A 22232-nucleotide genomic window follows, 5' to 3' on the forward strand; every position below is an offset into this window, starting at 1 on the left:
TTCTGGCCCTTCCGCCGCGTCGTAGGTTTGTTGCCTCACCAGTGCGCCCGCCGGAGGGAGTTTACTGCCGCCAGGGAGATGTCGCTGCTGCGGTCGCTGCGCGTGTTCCTGGTCGCGCGGACCGGGAGCCACCTGGTGAGAAGTCCTGGTCCTGGTACCGACCTGCTATCCCTGCAGCTCTCCTGTGCGCCTGTACCTTTCCCTTCCTCCCAACCCCTTTTGACTCCATCTCGTCTTCCCCGACAGCATTGCCTCTGCCCAGTCCAGCCCCGGTGCACCCCCATTTGCACACCTTCCGCTCCCTAAGGTCGCTTCCCTGCCCGTGTACCCTCCACCCTCTGGAGTTTGCTGCTTCCTGCTCCTCATCCCTTTCTTATCCCATCTAGGCTGGGTCTCTTTTGCGTCAGTCGCCCCAGCCAAGGCACACATTTCATGCTGGGCCCCGTCTGTCCGCCTCGGCCTCCAGCAAGGAGCTCCTCATGAAGCTGCGGCGGAAAACAGGCTACTCTTTTGTAAATTGCAAGAAAGCTCTGGAGACTTGTGGCGGGGACCTCAAACAGGTGTGTGTGTGTGGAGGGGTGCAGGGCGGAGTACTAGAGCTCGACCTCAGACTCTTGGGGCGGTCACGCTGGGAAGCATAAAGTTAGACTGCTCTTCAGTGACCATAATGACACAGCCCTAAGTGGAAACCTGGCTTAAATGACAAATGACAACCTTGGTCTTGACTTTGTCTTATTTGGAAGCAATTGAGTATCCCAGGATTAACAAACCAGACTGTTACGGTATTTTTTGTTGCCTGGAGCTGAAAGGGTTTGTGTGAGCTTTGGAGTCAGATTGTTCAGGAGTCAAATTGTGGGGCCCACACACTGTCTGACTTTAGACTTTTTTTTTTTTTTTTTTTTTTTTTTTTTAGACGGAGTCTTGCTCTGTGGCCCAGGCCAGAGTGCAATGACACGATCTTGGCTCACTGCAACCTCCGCCTCCGGGGTTCAAGCGATTCTCCTGCTTCAGCCTCCCGAGTAGTTGGGATTACAGGCGTGCGCCACCACACCCGGCTATTTTATTTTTTATTTTTTATTTTTTTTGTATTTGTAGTAGAGATGGGGTTTCGCCGTGTTGGCCAGGCTGGTCTCGAACTCCTGGCCTCAGGTGATGCGCCCGCCTCGGCCTCCCAGAGTGATGGGATTACAGGAGTGAGCCACCGCACCCGGCTGACTTTAGACATCTTAATCTTTCAGAGTTGTGTAGTTTTTGTCTGTACGGTCATGCGTCTTTTAACTAGGAAGATACATTCTGAGAAATGGCATCGTTAGGAGATTTTGGCTTATGCACATCATAGAGTACCTACACAAACCTAGATGGCATATTGTACTACAACCTGGGCTATTTGGAATTGCCAGTTACTCCTAGGGTACAAACCGTTACAGAATGTTACTGGACTGAATACTGTCGGCAATTGTAACACAGTGGTAAGTATTGTGTATCTAAACATAGAAAAAGTACAGTAAATAGGCATAAAAGATAAAAAACGATACATCTCCATAGGGAACTTATGTATGGAGCTTGCAGGACTGGAAGTTGCTCTGGGTGAGTCAGTGAGTGGTGAGTGAATATGAAGGCCTGCCTTAGGACACTACGGTACACTACAGTAGACGTTAAAACACAGTACACATAGGCTTCATTACATTTATAAGAAATTTTTTTCTTTGATAATAAGTTAAACTTAGTTTAATGTAACATTTTTATTTTATAAACTTTTAACATGTTTTAAACTTTTGGACTGTTTTGTAATAACAGCATAAAACACATATTGTACAGCTGTACCAAAATATTTTTCTTTATGCACTTTTTCTATGAGCTTTTTTCTGTTTTTAAAATTTTAAACTTTTTTTGGCTGGGCGCAGTGACTCGTGCCTGTAATCTCAGCACTTTGGGAGGCCAAGGCAAGCGGATCACCTGAGGTTGCGAGTTCGAGACTAGCCTGAGCAACACGGAGAAACCTTGTCTCTACTAAAAAAAATAAAATAAAATTAGCCAGGCGTGGTGGCAAGGGCCTGTAATCCCAGCTACTCGGGAGGCTGAGGCAGGATAATCGCTTGAACCTGGGAGGCGGAGGTTGTGGTGAGCCGAGATTGTGCCATTGCACTCCAGCCTGGGCAACAAGAGTGAAACTCCGTCTCAAAAAAAAAAAAAAAAAAAAAAGAAACTTTTTTTATTGAAATATCTTTTTTTTTTTTTTTTTTGTGACGGAGTCTTGCTCTGTCCCCCAGGCTGGACTGCAGTGGCGCTATCTTGGCTCGCTGCAAGCTCCGCCTCCCAGGTTCACGCCATTCTCCTGCCTCAGCCTCCTGAGTAGCTGGGACTACAGGTGCCTGCCACTACGCCCAGTTAATTTTTTGTATTTTTAGTAGAGACAGGGTTTCACCGTGTTAGCCAGGATGGTCTCGATCTCCTGATCTTGTGATCCGCCCACCTCAGCCTCCCAAAGTGCCGGGATTACAGGCGTGAGCCACCGCGCCTGGCCAAAACTTTTTTTTAACTTAAAAAATTGTTTTGTTAAAAACGGAGACACAAACACATACATTAGCCTAGGCCTACACAGGAGTGGGATCATCATTAACACTGTGTTCCACTTGCACATCTTGTCCTGCTGGAAGGTCTTCAGGGGCAGTAACGGGCATGGACCTGTCATCTCCTATGATAACAATGTTTTTTTCTGGAATACCTCTTGAAGGACCTGCCTGAAGCTGTTTTACTGTTAAATTTTTTTATTTTTTATTTTTTTGAGACGGAGTCTCACTTTGTCACCCAGGCTGGAGTGCAGTGGCACGATTGATCTTGGTTCACTGCAACCTCCGCCTCCCAGGTTCAAGAGATTCAGCCACCCAAGTGGAGTACACTCTAAAATAACAATAAGGTATATATATTATAGTAAATACATAAACCAGTAACATAGTTGTTCATTATTGTTTCAAGTATCATGTACTATATGTAATTGTATGTGCTATACTTTAATAGGACTGGCAGCACAGAAGTTTTCTTTACACTAGCATTGCCACAAACATGTAGGTAATATGTTGCCCTACAATGTTAGGAGGACTACCTTGTCACTAGACAACAGGAATTTTTCAGCTCCATTATAATCTTAGGGACCATCATCATATATGCAGTCCATCATTGTCTGAAATATCGTTATGTGGCACATAACTGTATAAGGAAAATACAACTGTGTGCCCCATAGGTTGTTGTGAAGATTAGATTCATCCAAGGCACCAGTTATAATAATACCTGGTATTTGGCATTTAGTGGTAGACTGCCAGTAAATGATAGATTACTTTAGTTTCTGTTAGAGAATTTAGAGAATCAGGAAACCTGAGTATATCTTAGAACTACATTTAGTTCTAAATTCTGTGACTTTGTTGTCTGCTCTTTTTCCTCTCAATTTATAGGCAGAGATCTGGCTCCACAAGGAGGCCCAGAAGGAGGGCTGGAGCAAAGCTGCCAAGCTCCAAGGGAGGAAGACCAAAGAAGGCCTGATTGGGCTGTTGCAGGAAGGAAACACAACTGTATTAGTAGAGGTGAGTTGCTGGAAATTCCAGATACCAAGAACAGCTGTCCCTTGAGCGTAAAGCTTGTAGTAGGCCCTAAAGTGGCCTGTTCTTGAAGAAGAGATCTGTTTAAGAACCATAAAGCGTAGTTGAAGTTAAACTCATGAAACCTTGGGTATTAGTTACGAATTCGTTTAAGTATAGAAATGTACTGGTGTGTTGATGAGAAATGGCCTGGCAGTCTAGAATATTACTCCTGAATGTGAGTCTGGTGCAGCCTTACACCTTGTCACTGATTGTTTCCTGGAACAGTTAGATTACAAAGTTAATTATATTAATTGTTGCTGAATAGAGAGTAGGTATTTTAGAGGAGGTTTGGGGGCCATAATTGGTGAAGAGTCAGATGTGGATTAGTTTAGAGTGAGAGATGGGGATAAACAAGATAATAGCATAAGTGGTTTGGAGTTGGGATGGCTGGAGAATGAGGTGATGATGGTGTGCAGACATAGGTAAGTGGTGAACTTGTGGTGAGTCCTTCAGGACATTATTGAACCATCTTCTGAATATACAGGCTATTGCTAACTCACTGGCCCAACATGAATCACTTCATTCTGTTCCAGGCTAGGAGAGGAACTGTAGCTTTAAAATTTTGGAGTCATTTTTTTTCTGTTGAGTCTGTAGCTTGTTCTATCAGTATCTTGATTTACTCTCCAGCCTTAAGGCACTTTTGGAAATTATCATTAAACAGCTTATACAGCTATATCAATTTGTTCCCACAGGTAAACTGTGAGACAGATTTTGTTTCTAGAAATTTAAAATTTCAACAGTTGGTCCAGCAAGTAGCCCTTGGAACCATGATGCATTGTCAGACCCTAAAGGATCAACCCTCTACATACAGTAAAGTAAGTTTGGGGTTTGTCTCCAGTGTGCTGAATTTGCTCTCCTCATTGGGTCTTTGCTGTTCCTATTTTAGACATTCTCATGTCTCATTCCGTTAGTTCACATCTCTGCTTAAATGCTATCTCTTTGCATAGAATTACCCTTCCCCCGTTGCTATATCCCCGTGTCATGCTGCATTTAAAATTTTTTATTATGGTGCTTATATATTACATTTTAATTTATCTGTATGTTGTCTGTCTTCCCCAGTAGAATGTAAGCTTTATGAGGCAGGGAATTTGTCTTTTCACTGTTGTATCTCTGGTGAAAGAGAATTGGGCCCACTACTTAGTTGGAGCTCAATAAATCTTTGTCAGATGAATGAATGAATGAATGATTGAATGCATGCATGCCAGTGAAATGGAGTTAGCCAGATCAAGTGAAGCCATTTGAGGCTTTGTGTTCAGAAATTTGGAATGGTCTTAGGAAAAAATTTCTAAATAGATTGGAGCCGGGTGTGTTGGCTCACCCCTGTAATCCCATCACTTTGGGAGGCTGAGGCAGGCGGATCACCTGAAGTCGAGAGTTCAAGACCAGCCTGACCAACATGGAGAAACCCGTCTCTACTAAAAATACAAAATTAGCTGGGCGTGGTGGTGCATGCCTGTAATCCCAGCTACTCGGGAAGTTGAAGCAGGAGAATCGCTTGAACCCAGGAGGTGGAGGTTGCAGTGAGCCGTTGTACTCCCCACTGGGCAACAAGAGCAAAACTCCGTCTCAGAAAAAAAAAAGAGAGAGAGAGATTGGAAAAGACATGGTTTAGGAAAATAAGCATATTCTTATCCATAGAGGGATCAAGGAAAGGAATTATGTCATTCTGCCTTTGACTCAGCCTTATTGCCAAGGCAAAAATGAACCAACCACTCAAAGTAATTTTTTTGAGTTTATTACCAACTTTTTTTATCTTCTTTATCCTTCTCTTGAGATGTCTTGGTAAATGTTAATTATTATTGGCATTACATAGTCATATGGAAAACAATGTTGAGATTATTTTTTTAAATTGTATTGAGTAGGTAAGTCACTTGAACTAGAAATTTTAGCTTTGATTTTGCCAGTAAACACCAGTGTACCCTTTTTTTAGTTTTTGTTTTTGTTTTTTGAGACGAAGTCTTGCTCTGTCACTCAGGCTGGAGTGCAGTGGTGCAATCTTGGCTCACTGCAACCTCCACCTCCCGGGTTCAAGCAATTCTGCATCAGACTCCCGAGTAGCTGGGACTACAGGCGTCCGCCACCACACACGCTTACTATTTGTATTTTTTGTAGAGACAGAGTTTCACCATGTTGGCCAGGCTGGTCTTGAACTCCTGACCTCAAGTGATTTGCCCGCCTCCGCCTCCCAAAGTGCTGGGATTACAGGCATGAGCCACCATGCCTGGCCCCGGTGTACTCTTTTTCCAGATTTGCCATTTATTAACATTTTGCTGTATTTGCTTTATCACTACTTTTTTTATTTTAGAGACAGATCTGGCTTTCTTGCCCAGCCTGGATTGCAGTGGCACAATCATTGTTCACTGCTGCCTCAAATTCCTGGGCTCAAGTGATCTTCCCACCTCAGACTCCTGAGTAGCTGGGACTACGTGTGCACGCCACTATGCTAGGCTCATTTTTAAGTTTTTTGTAGAGACAGTCTTGCCATCTTGCCTAGGCTGGTCTCAAACCTCTGGGCTCAAGAAATCCACCTGCTTTGGCCTCCCAAAGTGTTGGGATTATAGGCTTGAGTCACTACAGCTGGCCCTATCACTTTTTATATACATGTTATCATCGCTTTTTTTTTTTTTTTTTTTTTTGAGATGGAGTCTCTCTGTCACCCAGGCTGGAGTGCAGTGGTGCCATGTTGCTCACTGCAACCTCTCCCTCCCGGTTCAAGCGATTCTTCCACCTCAGCCTCCCAAGTAGCTGGGATTACAGGCACCTGCCATCATGCCCCGCTAATTTTTTTTGTATTTTTGTAGAGACGGGAGTTTCACCATGTTGGCCAGGTTGGTCTTGAACTCCTGACCTCAGGTGATGTGCCCACCTGGGCCTCCCAAAGTGCTGGGATTACAGATGTGAGCCACCGCACCCGGCCATCATCACTGTTTAAAAAAATATTTTTGTAAGTATGTTGCAGACATCAGGATCCTTTATTCCTTCGGCATGTATCTTGTAAAAACAAGGACATTCTTATATAACCACAGGACAGTGATCACATTTAGGATTTTTTTTTTCTTTGAGACGGAGTGCAGTGGTGTGATCTCAGCTCACTGCAACCTCCACCTCACGGGTTCGAGCGATTCTCATGCTTCAGCCTCCTGAGTAGCTAGGATTACCGGCATGCATTACTACTTCCAGCTAATTTTTTTGTGTTTTTAGTAGAAATGGGGTTTTGCCATGTTGATCAGGCTGGTCTCGAACTCCTGACCTCAGGTGATCTGCCCGCCTCGGCCTCCCAGAGTGCTAGGATTACAGGTGTGAGCCACCGCACCTGGCCAAAATGTGTTACTTTTAATAGTTGTCATTCTACTGTTAGAAATAAATTTCCCTTCTTTTTATTTAGTGATTTATTCAGCACTAACATTGACCCATGGGTTCTTATTTTACACAATAAGTTATAACTCATTATTCGTTTTGATGCTCAAATTATCTGCGGATTTGACCAATGCAAGCTGACTGTAATGTCCTTTGATATGTCCTTATTATTTTCTGAGTATTTTCTTACTTTTTGGCTTTTTTGTTTATTCTTATCTTTTGGGTTTATGTCATACTTTCCTTTCCCCAACTGTGGAATGGGCCACTTCTTCAAGGAGTCCTGGTCGTTTTTAGTTGGGGAATGGTTTTTATAAACTAAGATTTGAATGTTAGGTGTGCTGATTTCTTTTTTTTTTTTTGAGACAGAGTGTTGCTCTGTAGCCCAGGCTGGAGTGCAGTGGCGCGATCTTGGCTCGCTGCTACCTCTGCCTCCCGGCTCCCGGTTCAAGCAATTCTCCTGCCTCAGCCTCCTGAGTAGCTGGGATTACAGGCACGTGCCACCATACCCAGCTAATTTTTGTATTTTCAGTAGAGACAGGGTTTCACCATCTTGGGCAGGCTGGTCTTGAACTCCTGACCTCGTGATCCACCCATCTTGGCCTCCCAAAGTGCTGGGATTACAGGTGTGAGCCACTGCGCCTGGCCAGGTGTGCTGATTTCTGCTGAGGTGTCATTTGTTCTTTCAGCAGACGGTGCAGGTTTATGTGCTGTGTGCGTGTGGTTCAATCCTTCCTTTTTCATAGCAACTTCAATATGTTTATTGTTTTTACTTATGTACTCATATGTACTAAGTGTTACAATATATATGCAAAATTGTTTCAGAATTGCTACCCCTGACCACTGCAAATAACAAAACTGCTAAGGAGTTCAAGATTTATTTGTAGTTCTTTTTGTCTTTACATTGAAGTTAGGTGGTCAAATGACTCTGTTTAGTTACTTGGATTTTTTTTTCCTTCTGTGAGGTTATGTTACTCATTTGAAATATAGTTTTATATTTCTTTGTAGTCAGTATTTATTTTCACCCCAAATATGTGTTGATTTAATTTTATTTAAAAAATTTTTTTTTTTTTGGCTGGGCACAGTGGCTCATGCCTGTAATCCCAGCACTTTGGGGTTTTTTGTTTGTTTGTTTTTTAAATCTTTTTTATATTAATAGAGATGAGGTTTCACCATATTGGTCAGGCTGGTCTCAAACTCCTGGCTTCAAGTGATCTGCCTGTCTTGGCCTTCCCAAAGTGCTGGGATTATGGGCATGAGCCATGGCACTGGGCCAGATTTTTTTTTTTTTTTTTAAGATGGAGTTTCATTCTCATTACCCAGGCTGGAGTGCAATAGCGTGATCTCAGCTCACTGCAGCCACCGCCTCCTGGGTTCAAGTGATTTTCCTGCCTCAGCCTCCTGAGTAGCTGAGATTATAGGTGCCCGTCACCACACCTGGCTAATTTTTGTATTTTTAGTAGAGATGGGGTTTCACCATGTTGGCCAGGCTGGTCTCGAACTCCTGAGCTTAGGTGATCCACCCGACTCAGCCTCCCAAAGTGCTGAGATTACAGGCGTGGGCCACCGTGCCTGGCCGGCCAGGTTTAATTTTATTTTTGAATACATAAGATAAATTAAGAAAGTCCTCAAAGTTAAAACTGTCAAAAAAAAATATATACTCAGAGGAGTCTTACTGCTTCTCTCCCTTCTACCCCATTCCCATCCATCCCTTTATTTAGATAACCAGTGTCATTGGATTGTGGTTATCCTTCCAGTATTTCTTTTTGCAAAAATAAGCATATTTATACAAATAGTTCTTTGTTGCACAGATAGTAGTAGTAATATGCATATACACTTATAATTTGCTTTTTTCACTTAATAATATATCCTGGAAATACTCCATAGCAATTCATGAAGGTCATCCTTTTTATTTTTTCCAACTATATAGTATTCTGTTGTGTGGATGTGCTATAGTTTAATCTCCTGCTATGTTTGGGCATTTAGGCTGTTTTAAAAATTTTATGATTAAAAATAATTGTTCAATGAATAATCTTGTGCAGTATTATTGGAAGTATATCATCAAGGTGAATTCCTAGAGATAGGATTTCAGGGTCAAAGGATAAATGCATATGTAGTTTTATTAGATACTACAATTTCACACCATTGGATTTGTACCATTTTGCATTCCCATCAAAAATGTGCAAATCTAGCTCTAACATTTTATGATTTTATGAAAATATTGTTCTTGGCCAGGCGCAGTGGCTCACGGCCTGTAATCCTAGCACTTTGGGAGGCTGAAGCGGGTGGATCACTTGAGGTCAGGAGTTTCAAGACCAGCCTGGCTAACATGGTGAAACCCTGTCTCCACTAAAAAAGATACAAAAATTTGCCAGGCATGGTGGCGCATGCCTGTAGTCCTATCTACTCGGGAGGCTGAGGCAGGAGGATCGCTTGAACCCGGGAGGCGGAGGTTGCAGTAAGCTGAAATCATGCCACTGCACTCCAGCCTGGGCGGCAGAGAGAGACTCCATCTCAAAAAAAAAAAGAAAATACTGTTCTTGGCCAGCTTACGCCTGTAATCCCGACACTTTGGGAGACTGAAGCAGGAGGATCTCTTAAGCTAAGGGTTCAAGACCAGCCTGAGCAACATAGGGAAACCCCATCTCTATATTTAAAAGAAAAAGAAAATGATTGTTCTTGATTTCTAGGAAATTACATTCTAGGAAGTTAGGCTGGAGGATGAGAGTGGAATGTAATTGGGGGTGGTGCAGTGATAGAATAAAATGTTTATAAAGATGGAACTGTTACCAATTTTTAACATTCTTGACTTAATGAAAATGTTGTCTACACTTAGTTGTCTTAAATAATGTTTTCTTTCTTTCTTTTTTTTTTTTTGAGATGGAGTCTCAACTCTGTTTCCCAGGCTGGAGTGCATTGGCATAATCTCAGCTCAGTGCAACCTCCGCCTCCCAGCTTCAAGCGATTCTCATGTCTCAGGCTCCCCAGTAGCTGGGATTACAGGCATGTGCCACCATGCCCAGCTAATTTTTGTATTTTATTAGAGATGGGGTTTCACCATGTTTGCCAGGCTGGTCTCGAACTCCTGACCTCAGGTGATCCACCGCCTCGGCCTCCCAAAGTGTTGGGATTACAGGCGTGAGCCACCACGCTTGGCCAATAATTTTCTTAGAGATAGACTATTTTTGCCTATTCTTTTGATAATTTGAATATTACAGAATCAGTTCATGTTTGCTTTCTTTGTGCACTTAGGGTTTCTTGAATTCCTCTGAGCTTTCTGGACTTCCAGCTGGGCCTGACAGAGAAGGCTCACTCAAGGATCAGTTGGCTTTAGCAATTGGTGAGTATTTGTAAAGGTTCTGGAAACTGGAAATTAGGGACTGGATCTCTTGTTATCTTGTTCCTCCAAATCTAGATCAAGAATCATGTGCCTACAAGGGTCAGATGATACGAATGTGAGAAGTGGTTTGTGTGTTAGATGTTAGGGAACATTAGGCATCTTTTTTTTTTTTTTTTTTTTTTTTTTTGAGACGGAGTCTTGCTCTGTCGCCCAGGCTGGAGTGCAGTGGCACAATCTTGGCTCACTGCGAGCTCCGCCTCCCAGGTTCACGCCATTCTCCTGCCTCAGCCTCCCGAGTAGCTGGGACTACAGGCGCCTGCCACCACGCCTGGCTAATTTTTTGTATTTTTAGTAGAGACAGGGTTTCATGGTGTTAGCCAGGATGGTCTTGATCTCCTGACCTCGTGATCCGCCCGCCTCAGCCTCCCAAAGTGCTGGGATTACAGGCATGAGCCACCGCACCCGGCCACATTAGGCATCTTAAAGAGCTCATACGCTGCTGGAGGAAGTCCCATTGCCAAGCTCTAACCAATTGTTATATCTAGGGAAACGGAGTCCCGGGGTCATCAGAACTTCTAAATTCCTTAAAAGAATTTAGATTTGTATCCAAAATCTCACGGGTTTTGGCTGTTTGCAACTAATTAAAATTATTTTTATCACTGTGCCAACAAAACAAAGCATGTCTTTAGGCAGAGATGGCCTTTTGACTTCCAGCTGAGTACTTTAGTATATGCCGTAGGGAAAATAGTACATTAAAGATTATTTCGTCTTCTTTATAAAAGGTGGTAGGACAATTGAGGAGCATTGTTTTTAGGAATTTGATCTTTCTTTTCAAAAAATCTGGTTGTGAATTTGTAAAGATACATTCTTTTAGAGCCTGTTGGCTATAGGAACCACATCTGGATCATTGTGGTGGGACTAGCGGGGATCTTGCTTTCTTCCTAAGTATCCTTGATGGAGGGAGGGTGGTAGGGAAGGGTTGGAGCTTGCTGGGAATTTACTACTCATCTGAAGTTTCCAGTCAAGGCATCAATTCCGTTTTTATCAGGTCATCTTGTATTATCTATGATGTTTCAATGAGTCATGGGTGAGAAACCAGGCAGACAGCTATGTATGAGGCTTATTAAGAAATTCTGGAAGAGCTGGGTGTTTCAGCCTTGTCAGTTTCTGGGAATTAACTATTGGGTATATGCTTTGAGCTATTTTAAAATTTGTTTTGGTTTCTGGATTCTCCTTTTTCATGACTTTTAGATATGACTATGGCTAATCCAGGCATACTTATACAGACCCTTTTGTTTATTCTCCTACCCCTTTCTACCTTTTGGCTTATTTGGACTTCTGTTAGAAGAGAATAACATTCTGAGAGAAAGGGGAAAAACTAGTTACAGTCTGTTTATGGTTCTCATAAATAACTCTTGACAATGTTATGTTTTCTGATTTTGATGACATAGAGCTTTGAGCTGTGGACTTTTTCCGGATAGAAGGGATGATCAGGAGTTGTCTGTGTCAGTTATAGAGTATTCAGGATGGTGGGAAAAAGCACTTAATTGCTTTGGAGTCAGATCTGAGTTCTAATTCTAACTCTGCCTTGTGTTACTAGGTGGGTTACCTGAGTTCTCTAAGCCTAAGCTTATTGTAATAGTAGCTAGCATTTGAGTGCTATGTGCCAGATACTATAGTTAATGCTTTATTTATTTATTTAATTTATTTATTTATTTTTGAGACGGAGTCTTGCTCTGTCGCCCAGGCTGGAGTGCAGTGGCACAATCTCGGCTCACTGCAAGCTCCGCCTCCCGGGCTCACGCCATTCTCCTGCCTCAGCCTCCCGAGTAGCTGGGACTGCAGGCACCTGCCACCACACCCAGCTAATTTTTTGTATTTTTAGTAGAGACGGGGTTTCACTGTGTTAGCCAGGATGGTATTGATCTCCTGACCTTGTGATCCGCCCACCTCGGCCTCCCAAAGTGCTGGGATTACAGGCGTGAGCCACCGTGCTGGGCCCTAGTTAATGCTTTATATATATACACGTGTATATATATATATATACACGTGTATATATATACATACATGTATATATACACACACACATATACGTGTATATATACACGTGTGTGTGTGTGTGTGTGTGTGTATATTTATATATATATATAAATTTTTTTTTTTTTTCGAGATGGAGTTTCGCTCTTGTTGCCCAGGCTGGAGTGCAATGGCATGATCTCGCTCGCTGCAACCTCTGCTGCCCAGGTTCAAGTGATTCCCCTGCCTCAGCCTCCCGAGTAGCTGGGATTACAGGCATGTTCCACCATGCCTGGCTAATTTTAGTATTTTTAGTAGAGACGGGGTTTCTCCATGTTGGTCAGGCTGGTCTCGAACTCGCGACCTCAGGTGATCTGCCTGCCTCGGCCTCCCAAAGTGCTGGGATTACAGGTGTGAGCCACCGCGCCTGGCTGCTTTTACATATATTATTTATTTCTCCCCAAAACCCTGAAAGGTAGGTGTTCTCATCTCTATTTTAAAGGTGAGGAAACAAAGGCTTGATAAATTTAGTAAATGAGATTATGTCATTGAGTCACTTGCCCGAGGTCATATAGTCAGTAAAGAGGCAGAACTGAGACCTGAGTCACACATACTTGTGTCACCACAACCTATACAACCTATGTTTGTTGTTGTTTTTTTTTTTTTTTTTTGGAGAGAGAGTCTTGTTCCCAGGATGGAGTGCAATGGTACGATCTCGGCTCACTGCAACCTCTGCTTCCTGGGTTCAAGTGATTCTCCTGCCTCAGCCTCCCGATTAGTTGGGATTACAGGTGCACACCACCACGCCCAGCTGATTTTTGTATTTTTAGTAGAAACAGTGTTTCATCCATGTTGGCCAGGCTGGTCTTGAACTCTTGACCTCAGGTGATCCACCCGCTTCAGCCTCCCAAAGTGCTGGGATTACAGACGTGAGCCACCACACCCGGTCTGTTTTTAAGTACCAGAGTGCCTGGCACATAGTTGGTGCTTCATAAAGGTATTCTTCACTTCCCCCACTCCCGTTCCATACCCCTTTTCCTCTTTATACAAAAACTGAAAATGGTATCTCTTCATCTTACTGCATATCCTGTGTAAATGCAAAGGGACTGTCTTCCAAACTGGGCCTCTTCTGTGCATATTTTGGTACCATCACAGACATCACAGTTTGTTAGTGTGTTGGTTTTTTGTTTTTGCTTTTTTTAATAGGAAAACTGGGAGAAAACATGATTCTTAAACGAGCTGCATGGGTGAAGGTGCCATCTGGGTTCTACGTTGGCTCTTATGTCCACGGAGCAATGCAGAGTCCCTCACTTCACAACCTGGCGCTGGGGAAGTATGGGGCCCTGGTCATCTGTGAGACGTCTGAACAGAAAACAAACCTTGAAGACGTTGGCCGCCGCCTTGGGCAGCATGTGGTGGGCATGGCCCCCCTCTCTGTTGGCTCCCTGGATGATGAGCCTAGGGGAGAGGCAGAGACTAAGATGCTGTCCCAGCCGTATTTGCTGGATCCCTCCATTACCTTGGGGCAGTATGTGCAGCCTCAGGGGGTGTCGGTAGTAGACTTTGTGCGGTTTGAATGTGGAGAAGGTGAAGAGGCAGCAGAAACTGAATAGGTTCCAGAGACTTTTGGCCCAGGAGGAATATTTACTTTTAGCTCTGGACATCATTACAAAAAGGAATATTTCCCAAGCCTCTTCAGACCGAGAATGCATGGGTAAAATTATTAAATAGTTATATAATAAAAATAATTTTTTCCTTGTTTGTGTAATACTGGATTTAGCTTTTCTGTGCCTTCAAAAACAACAGATGGGCCTTATTGACGTGATAGTGTCTTGGAGAACAGGCATCAACAATACTGCTGCTCCCTTCAACATAGATTTATTATGGTATTTCTGAAATTTCTAACTTACATGTTCTGTCTTACACCTTTTATGACATAGAATTCTTTTGTTCTGTTTTTGCTTTGCGACACCGTGAACCGTGCTTCTGCCTCAGAACCTCTCTAGTTATATTACTTCTGCCACATGGATTTCTTTGGGATTATTGATTCAAATCTAGAGTTGTCTGGAAAATGTGGGTTCTCTTCTTTGTGATTGTCTGTAGTATGCTTTGAAGGCACTCTGCAGTGGTAGACACACTGGTTCTGGCCTCATTTAATGAAATTAATAACACATGCCCCTATTTCTCTTTTGGATAATGTGTGGGTGGGTGGGTACTGAGGTTTCCTGGCCAGCTGTAAGGCAGATTTTGACGTTCTTGTGCCAGAAACAGAAATTAGAGTAGTCCAGTTATCCAGAGAGCTCACTTTACATTGCCTCTTTACTTCCCCAGTACTGAAACATTTCTTCCAGTATAACATAAAATTACCATAACAAGCAGACCCAGAATACTGAAAATAACTCCATTTGTTCATTATAGGTATCTTTATTTGAAAAGTTAAAAATGCTTTGACACATTACAGATCTGGGCATTTGGATTTTGCCTATGGAGTATATATATGATTCCAATGATTTACAGGTTAAATAGATTTTAGAAATAATGATCTTAAAATTGAAAACAAAGGTAGGTCCTGGTATATTAAACATAAAGTTATTAAACATTTTAAGCATTGTTTTTTGGTTCTCTTTCTTTTGATTTCTCCAGATTTATGCAGTTTTAGTGCTTTCTGCTGAGGCTTTAGCTAGAGGGCCACAAAACCCAAAAACTATATGGTTAACATTTTAGGTATATAACAAGCAAGGAATGCAAGGATGAGAAAAAATGGAGAACATGCTGTGATTTGCAGACTCTATTATATCTAAAGTAGCTGAATGTGAGGCAGAAATTGGTGGATAAATTATTTCCTGATATTGGCACTATCTGCTCTTTTCTGTGGCCTTGCAATAGGTATAGGCCTTCTTGCTTTAGAAAAGCCCCTTTTCTTTCTTCATTTGGAGCTGTTTCCAGCCAGGCAGAGCTGCAAATTGCCCTCTTGTGATGCCAAACACAGACACAAAGTCCTGTTCAGAGAGGTAATTCTAAGAGAGAAAACAAAGTTTCTAGTTAGAAGGAAGACATGACATCATTGCCAACAGAAGTTGAGAAAGTCGGAGCAAGAGGGAGTTCTAGGTGGATCCTTGAAGAGGGAAGTAGAATGAATTTCTCAGAAAGGCTGTTAAAGATTTAAATTATTCATTGGAGAGGTGTTCTTCAGGTCAGGGAGTCCCATTTTGGCCTGTGGCAGAAGCTTACTGGATTCACTGCTCTCACAGTGCCAGCAAGCACCAGTTTCTTGCCAGAAGGCAATAAATGGGTTATGTATTAAGGATGAATTACATCAAATTTTGGCAGAATGAAGAATTAAATTGAGCCATGGTTTTCCAGTACAGGCATGTTCTGCCTGTAACTACCATTTTTACCCAGCAATTTTCAAATGCATGATTGGGTGGATCTTATTGAGCATAAAATTCTTCTAAACATTTACTTGATGATTTATTGAATATTTATATACAAGTAAAGATTATTAATATATGGGCTGTGCTTTCAAGAAAATTGTAGTCCAGATACTTGAGTTGGCTAGATAAGACATTATGGAAAATCCAGAGTCCAGAGTCCGTTCCCAAATCAACTTCTTCAAGGGGAGAAGAAATTTATTCTTTTTTTTTTTTTTTTTTGAGACAGAGTCTTGCTTTGTGGCCCAGGCTGGAGTACAGTGGCACAATCTCGGCTCACTGCAACCTCTGCCTCCCGGGTTCAAGCAGTTCTCCTCCCTCAGCCTCCCAAGTAGCTGGGACTATAGGCACCCACCACCACGCCCGGCTAATTTTTGTATTTTTAGTAGAGACGGGGTTTCACCATATTGGCCAGGCCGGTCTCGAACTCCTGACCTTGTGATCCACCCGTCTCAGCCTCCCAAAGTGCTGGGATTACAGGCGTGAGCCACTGTGCCCGGCCAAGAAATTTATTCTTTTAACTCAAATATGTTAATTCATTCAAGAAAAACTTAAGAATACTTGCTATCTGCTAGGCACTGTTGTAGGTGCAGAGAAGCTGAGAATATGATGGTGAGCAAGACAAACAAAGGTCCTTCCTTTTAAGGATATTACTAGAGGGGGAAATAGGCAATGAACAAGTATAAAGGGACTGGAGCAGGTATGGGAAGCAGTATTAGGGTCGTCAGGAAATGCCTCCCTGGGGAGGTGACATTAGAGCTGAGACCTACATGATGAGAAGGTGCTGGCGCTGTGATGATTTGGGAGAAGGATGTTTTTTCAGGCACGAGCACTAGCCAGTGTAAAGGCTCAAAGGCTGGAATAAGCATGTTTAAGGAACAGCAAAGCAGCCGCTGTACTGGCTGAAGGGTGGTGAGTGATGAGGGTATTGGTACATGAAATGAAATCAGAGAGCTAGGTAGGGGCCAGATTGTATAGGCCTTCACATTCTTTTTTTAAATGTAGTGGGAAGCTATTTGAGGTGTTTTAAACAGGGCTGTGCCATATATTTTAAAGATCTCTTTGGCTGTTGTGTGGGGAACGGATTGTAGGAACAGGTGGAAACCAGTTGGATTGTAGTAAGTAGTCCATGATAGCTGGACCAGACTAGTAGCAGAGAGATGGAGAGGAGTGAACAGAAGCTAGCTGGTAGACTGATGTAGGTGGAGAAAAAAGAATCAAGAAAGAACCCTGTTTTTTTTTTTGGTTTGAGCTCCTGGGTAGCTCAGATGTCCATTGAGCGGCTACAACGTGCCGGAACTGTCCTAGGCCATTTGCTGAGCTGAGTTTTTTTACTCACGGAGAGCTCCACTTCCAACAGACACAGTTCCTTCAGCCACTCACCTCCTTTTTGGCAGGGTTTACATCCTCAGGTAGCTCCTGATTCTGGTTTTTCAACAGAACTGCTATAGGGTAATATTTTGGCTCACTGTCATTAGAATTCAGGGAGAGGGTTGCATTCTTCATGTCCTAGGTAAGATAAGAATATAGGCACAGGGAAAAGACTCCTCAGTGTCTTGTGTGGTTACAGTTCTGAATGTGTATAATATTTAACATTTTGACTTATGCCACTTCACCCTCTGTAATCATCTTTGATAACAATGCTCCCCAAACCTGGCTGCATGTCAGAATCATCTGGGAATAGAAAATATTCAGATTTTGGGGTTGTTCTTGGGAAAGCTGATTCAGTAAGTCCAAGGCAAGTCCTGTATAGCTAGTTTGGCATACATATTGTGCCTGAATCTCATTTGAATATTGGGATCACATACCTTCTCTTGGTACTTTTATTTAGCCCTGCATTTCCAGCCTTTAAATGACTTTAGGTTGTAGTCCTACTTCAATACAATTTAAAGATACTACATCAACATTAGCTTTGGAATCTGAGTTTGTAGAGCACAAAGGACAGAAATGCCAGATGGTTTGAACACCTGGTGCCATGCACTCCTCCTGAGGTTAAAGAACTGCTGGATTCCTGGCCAGAGGCTCCACTTCTTTTAACCATTAAAATAGGTGTAAATGGTGTAAGTTTCTGTGGACTTCACTGTCAGAAATGAATAAAAATGTCATTTGGGTTAGAAGCTTATTTCTGAAAAATACTGCCAATGACTTTAATCTCTCCTAAATGGCAGAGTTGAATAATAAAACAAATTTTCATTTTTTTTTGTTGTTTTTTTGAGACGGACTCTCGCTCTGTTGCCCAGGCTGGAGTGCAGTGGCGCCATCTCAGCTCACAGCAACTTCTGCCTCCGGTTCAAGCAATTCTCCTGTCTCAGCCTCCCGAGTAGCTGGGACTACAGGTGCATGCCACCACACCCAGCTAATTTTCATATTTTTAGTAGAGATGGGGTTTCACCATATTAGTCAGGCTGGTCTCAAACTCCTGACCTTAGGTGATCCACCGGCCTTGGCCTCCCAAAGTGCTGGGATTACAGGCATGAGCCACTGCGCCCGGCCCCATTTTTGTTGTTTTTAAACAGCAAGTCTGTTTGAAAATCTGGAAGTCAGGAAAATAAGGAACTTGGCTTTGAGACCTGCTTTTCTATTGATGACAAAAAATCTTTGCATCAAAAGAGACAGCTATGGTAATACTAAGGACATGAGTTTTGCTCATGAGCATCTGTAGCATTTGTGGGTTCTCTGGCTCTGGTTGCCCGTGTGGCTGGCTTCTCCCAGGAGCGAACCCGACTCACAGCAGTGATTCGCATGATAGCAGCAGCATCTCCCAGCTCTTCTTTTAATTGTTGGTATGTTTTTCCTGCCTGAGAAGGAGAGAAAACACAGGATGAGTTCTTTCTTATAGGGGAGGGACATCTTAGGTCTGGTCTTTGTCTTCAGGAAAAGCAAAAGAGCCAGGGAGTCAGAAGACATTTCAAGGATAAGTAAAAATGAAAATCCCCCCTTTTGGGTCCATGCAGGCTTGAAAGGTGCTTAAACATAATGCACATTCTTTGATGGTAACCCCTCAGTCCTCCCTATAAGATTTAAGAAAGAGCAGTTGAAGGCCAGGCACGGTGGCTCATGCCTGTAATCCCAGCACTTTGGGAGACTGAGGTGGGTGGATCACCTGAGGTCAGGGGTTCAAGACTAGCCTGACTAACATGGTGAAACCCCATCTCTACTAAAAATACAAAAATTAGCTGGGCGTGGTGGTGCATGCCTATAATCCCAGCTACTTGGGAGGCTGAGGCAGGAGAATTGCTTGAACCCAGGAGGTAGAGGTTGCAGTGAGCCGAGATTGTGCCATTACACTCCAGCCTGGGCAACAAGAGCGAAATTCTGTCTCAAAAAAAGAAAAAAAAAAGTTGATTAGGAGTCAGGAAACCTGGCTTTCTGTTGATTAACTGTGACTTTAGACAACTTATCCTCTTAGCTTTCCTATCAATAAAATAAGGAGCAATACTTCTACTGGCTATCAGGATCATTGTAAAGATCAAAAAGATGTTGTGTATGGATACACTTTATGAAACTTTATACTTCACAGTGCTTATTGCTGAGACCTGCTGTAAATTGTCTACCTGGACTTACTGCTGTGGCAGGTGAAAAAGAGGAGAAAAGCAAAAGGCAGGGAGCGGAATGGGAGTAGGGAAATGAGGTCCTGGTTTCACTGAGCCGTGAATCAGTACCCCACCTTCCTGCCCTGTGAGCTGTTCTGAGCTACCTGGCAGGAAGTTAGAGCTTCCCTACTCTCTTTTCTTACACTCCAAATGTTAGGGTCCCAGGCTAGGAACCAGCCTGTGAAGATGGGAGGCTCAAACCCCTGCTTAATGATCAGGATTGGTGTGTCGAGATCTCGGCCGCTGGGGTGAGTGTGCAGGTACTGCTGCGCTGTGGCAAGGGCACTCTCCTTCTCTGTGGCATTGGCCTCAGCCCCAATCCACAAGAACACCTGTTATGGTGGAGATTTAATATATGTTACTGTGTTCATACCAAGGACTAAGTACTAGATCATACACATTACCCTATCTTTCCCCTTTCTTTCGTGAGCAATTCACAGCCTCAGAAAACTTTCTCAGCCTAATTTGTTCACTAGAGAAAGGTTTTCCCAGAATCAGCTTGATGTTTATCATTTTAATTGCTATGTGTATCTTCCAGGTCTGCCTTTCCAAATTGGAGCTATCTCTGAACTTCAGCTTCCGGAATCCAACTTCTTGCAGAACACCTCCTCTTGACTGCTCTAAGCACCTTAAAAATAACACCCTCAAGATGTAGCTCTTCTTTACTAAACTTGTATCTGAGTCTCCACTTTTGATAGGTGGTATCCATCTAGTCACCTAAGGCAGAAACCTGGGAGTTTCCCAGAAGCCCCCCATATCCAATGAGTCACCAGGGCTGACCAATTTTACCTCCTAAGCATTTGTCAAATCTGTCACCATCCCTCCATCCCTACTCCACTGCCCTTATGTGGGCCCACAGTAGCTCTTGACCATGACAATAGTCTACTGACTGCCTTTGTTCCCCCAAAGGCCCATATCCTCTGCATGTGGAGTCCGTTGCTATTGATCCTAAGATTAAAATGATGATAGGATGATGATAGGATGGCTGGATTTTTCCAAAGCAAGGTGGGAAAATGCCCAGGATGGTGAGTTTCAAACATCATTCTCAAACATCACCCCTGGAAAAAAACCCAGGCTTTCTTTTGGTCACTGCTGACAAAGGTTTGATTGAGCTGGGGATGGTCCAGGGCTACCCTGGGTTTATCCTAGGGTGGGGATACTACACAAAAACAACCCTTACTGTGGGAGTCTTTGTCATGTTCTGACTTGTGCAGCTGTGTCTTACCTGGTCCCAGGTATCTAGGAGCATCACGTCACCGGGGTTAAGGTCATCCTGGGTGAAGTCTGTGATCTCAGTGACAATGAATTGGCCGGTCTTATTGGAACATTCAAAGAGACGGGACTGGACATCTAGGATTTCCTGCTGAAGTCTGCAATATAGTCCATTTAAGGGCACCGAGCTGCTTAGAAATGTTTTTAAAACTGAGAGTTTAGCCTTTGTGCAATTCACAAGCCTGGCAGGCAGGGGGAGCCCAGAAGAGGGGGAGGCTGTGTTCCCATACCTTTTGTCATTGGCATAGGGAGTTTTCCCTCCCAGTAGGTCCCAGAACTCGGCCGGCTCCTGGCCCTCGGCCACAGTGTTCTCGCTGCCATCACAGAGAAGGCTGGCCAGCTCCTTAGCCATTGCCCGCTCATCCCCACTAGACCCCTGAGAGTGGGGCGAGGAGAGCACAGGTGTTAGTTGCACAGGGGCACTTTGATGTGGAAAGAAAAGCATCTGAGACTAATAACTCCATGTGCCAGGATCAGCTACCAAGCCACAGTCCCTCAGCCTGGGAAGACAGACAAGTTTGTTCTAGTGCTGGGGAGTGGAGAGGAAAACAGTGTGGGGCAAAGAACAGGACTAGGCTTTGAAACCCACAGTGGGTGTTGGCAAAAGTCACCTTTGTTTCAGCTTCAGTTGGAATTTAAGCACCTACTTTTGATTTTTATTTTAGAGAAAAAATTTAAATTTATTCTTAAAAGTAAAATATACTCTTTTGACATACAATTCTAAGAATTTTCACAAGCCAGAATCATGTTATTACCACCACAATAAAGGCACAGAACAGTTTCTTCCTCAGTCCGTCCCAAAATTATCTGGGGCTGCGACCCCTTTGGAATCAAAGCCTCCCTGAGTCCTTAACCTCTGGTAACCATGAATCTATTCTCCATCACTATAATTTTACCTTTTCCAGAATGCTATAAGTGGAGTCATACAATATTTAGCCTTTGAGTCTGGCTTCTTTCTCTTAGCAGAAAGCATATGAGATCTCTGTTGTGTTTACCAGAGGCTCATCCCTTTTTATTGCTGAGTAGTATTCCATCATGTGGATGTACTACTGTTTGTTTATCCATTTTTCAGTTGGGTTGTTTCTGATTATGAATAAAGGTGCTATAAACATTTGTGCACAGGTTTTTGTGTGAAGATAGTTTTTTGTTTTACTTGAGTAAATACCCAGGATTAGGATTGCTGGATCATACGGTAAGTGTATGTTTAACTTTGTAAGAAACTGTCAGCTGGGCGTGGTGGCTCCCCACTGTAATCCCAGCACTTTGGGAGGCTGAGGCAGGTGGATCACCTGAGGTCAGGAGTTCGAGACCAGCCTGGGCAACATGGCAAAACCTCGTCTCTACTGAAAATACAATTAGCTGGGTGTGGCGGCACATGCCTGTAATGCCAGCTACAGCTACTTGGGAGGCTGAGGCAGGAGAATCACTTGAACCCAGGAGGCAGAGGTTGCAGTGAGCCAAGATCGCGCCACTGCACTCCAGCCTGGGCGACAGAATGAGACTCTGTCTCACACAAAAAAAAAAAAAAAAAAAAAAAAAAGTTGAAACTGTCGAAATGTTTTCCAGAAGCTGTACCATTTTGCAGTCCTGC

The 22232-nt window shown here is 43.2% G+C and overlaps 2 protein-coding genes across 6 annotated transcripts in view; one reads left to right on the forward strand and one right to left on the reverse strand.

Moving 5' to 3' along the window:
• On the forward strand, positions 1-21762 carry TSFM (Ts translation elongation factor, mitochondrial). Of its 4 annotated transcripts, none has more exons than XM_054527320.2 (7): positions 1-135; positions 387-560; positions 3450-3578; positions 4328-4450; positions 10242-10329; positions 12500-12621; positions 13552-13663. In XM_054527320.2, exons 1-6 carry the CDS (start codon positions 79-81, stop codon positions 12607-12609), a joined length of 681 nt encoding a protein of 226 aa, XP_054383295.1. In that variant the 5' UTR covers positions 1-78; the 3' UTR covers positions 12610-12621; positions 13552-13663. The 4 variants fall into 4 exon arrangements, with proteins under 4 accessions (XP_054383295.1, XP_054383296.1, XP_009246231.2 ...); XM_054527321.2 differs by having other exon boundaries at positions 8-135; positions 12500-12573; positions 13552-14113; XM_009247956.4 differs by lacking the exons at positions 12500-12621; positions 13552-13663 and adding an exon at positions 19908-21762 and having other exon boundaries at positions 8-135.
• AVIL (advillin) overlaps positions 14750-22232 on the reverse strand; it is a 20857-nt gene continuing 13374 nt past the window's right edge. The window contains exons 14-19 of one of the 2 annotated variants that reach the window (XM_002823444.6): positions 20872-21017; positions 20595-20739; positions 19513-19701; positions 18506-18574; positions 17160-17285; positions 14750-15362 (exon numbers count right to left, since the gene is read on the reverse strand). In XM_002823444.6, the coding sequence (XP_002823490.2) occupies positions 15249-15362; positions 17160-17285; positions 18506-18574; positions 19513-19701; positions 20595-20739; positions 20872-21017 (789 nt within the window). In that variant the 3' untranslated portion in view covers positions 14750-15248. Of the gene's footprint in view, positions 15363-17159; positions 17286-18505; positions 18575-19512; positions 19702-20594; positions 21018-22232 lie in introns of both variants that reach the window. The other variant, XM_063712179.1, reaches the window with a different exon arrangement.

This window comes from Pongo abelii, chromosome 10, assembly GCF_028885655.2.
Source record: "Pongo abelii isolate AG06213 chromosome 10, NHGRI_mPonAbe1-v2.0_pri, whole genome shotgun sequence".
NCBI lineage: Eukaryota > Metazoa > Chordata > Mammalia > Primates > Hominidae > Pongo > Pongo abelii.

Coding starts and splice junctions, on each gene's coding strand:
- TSFM (XM_002823446.6), top strand. CDS start 79: ATGTCGCTGCTGCGGTCGCTGCGCGTGTTCCTGGTCGCGCGGACCGGG. Junction 3,579..4,327: donor ACACAACTGTATTAGTAGAG/GTGAGTTGCTGG, acceptor TTGTTCCCACAG/GTAAACTGTGAGACAGATTT. Junction 4,451..10,241: donor AACCCTCTACATACAGTAAA/GTAAGTTTGGGG, acceptor TTGTGCACTTAG/GGTTTCTTGAATTCCTCTGA.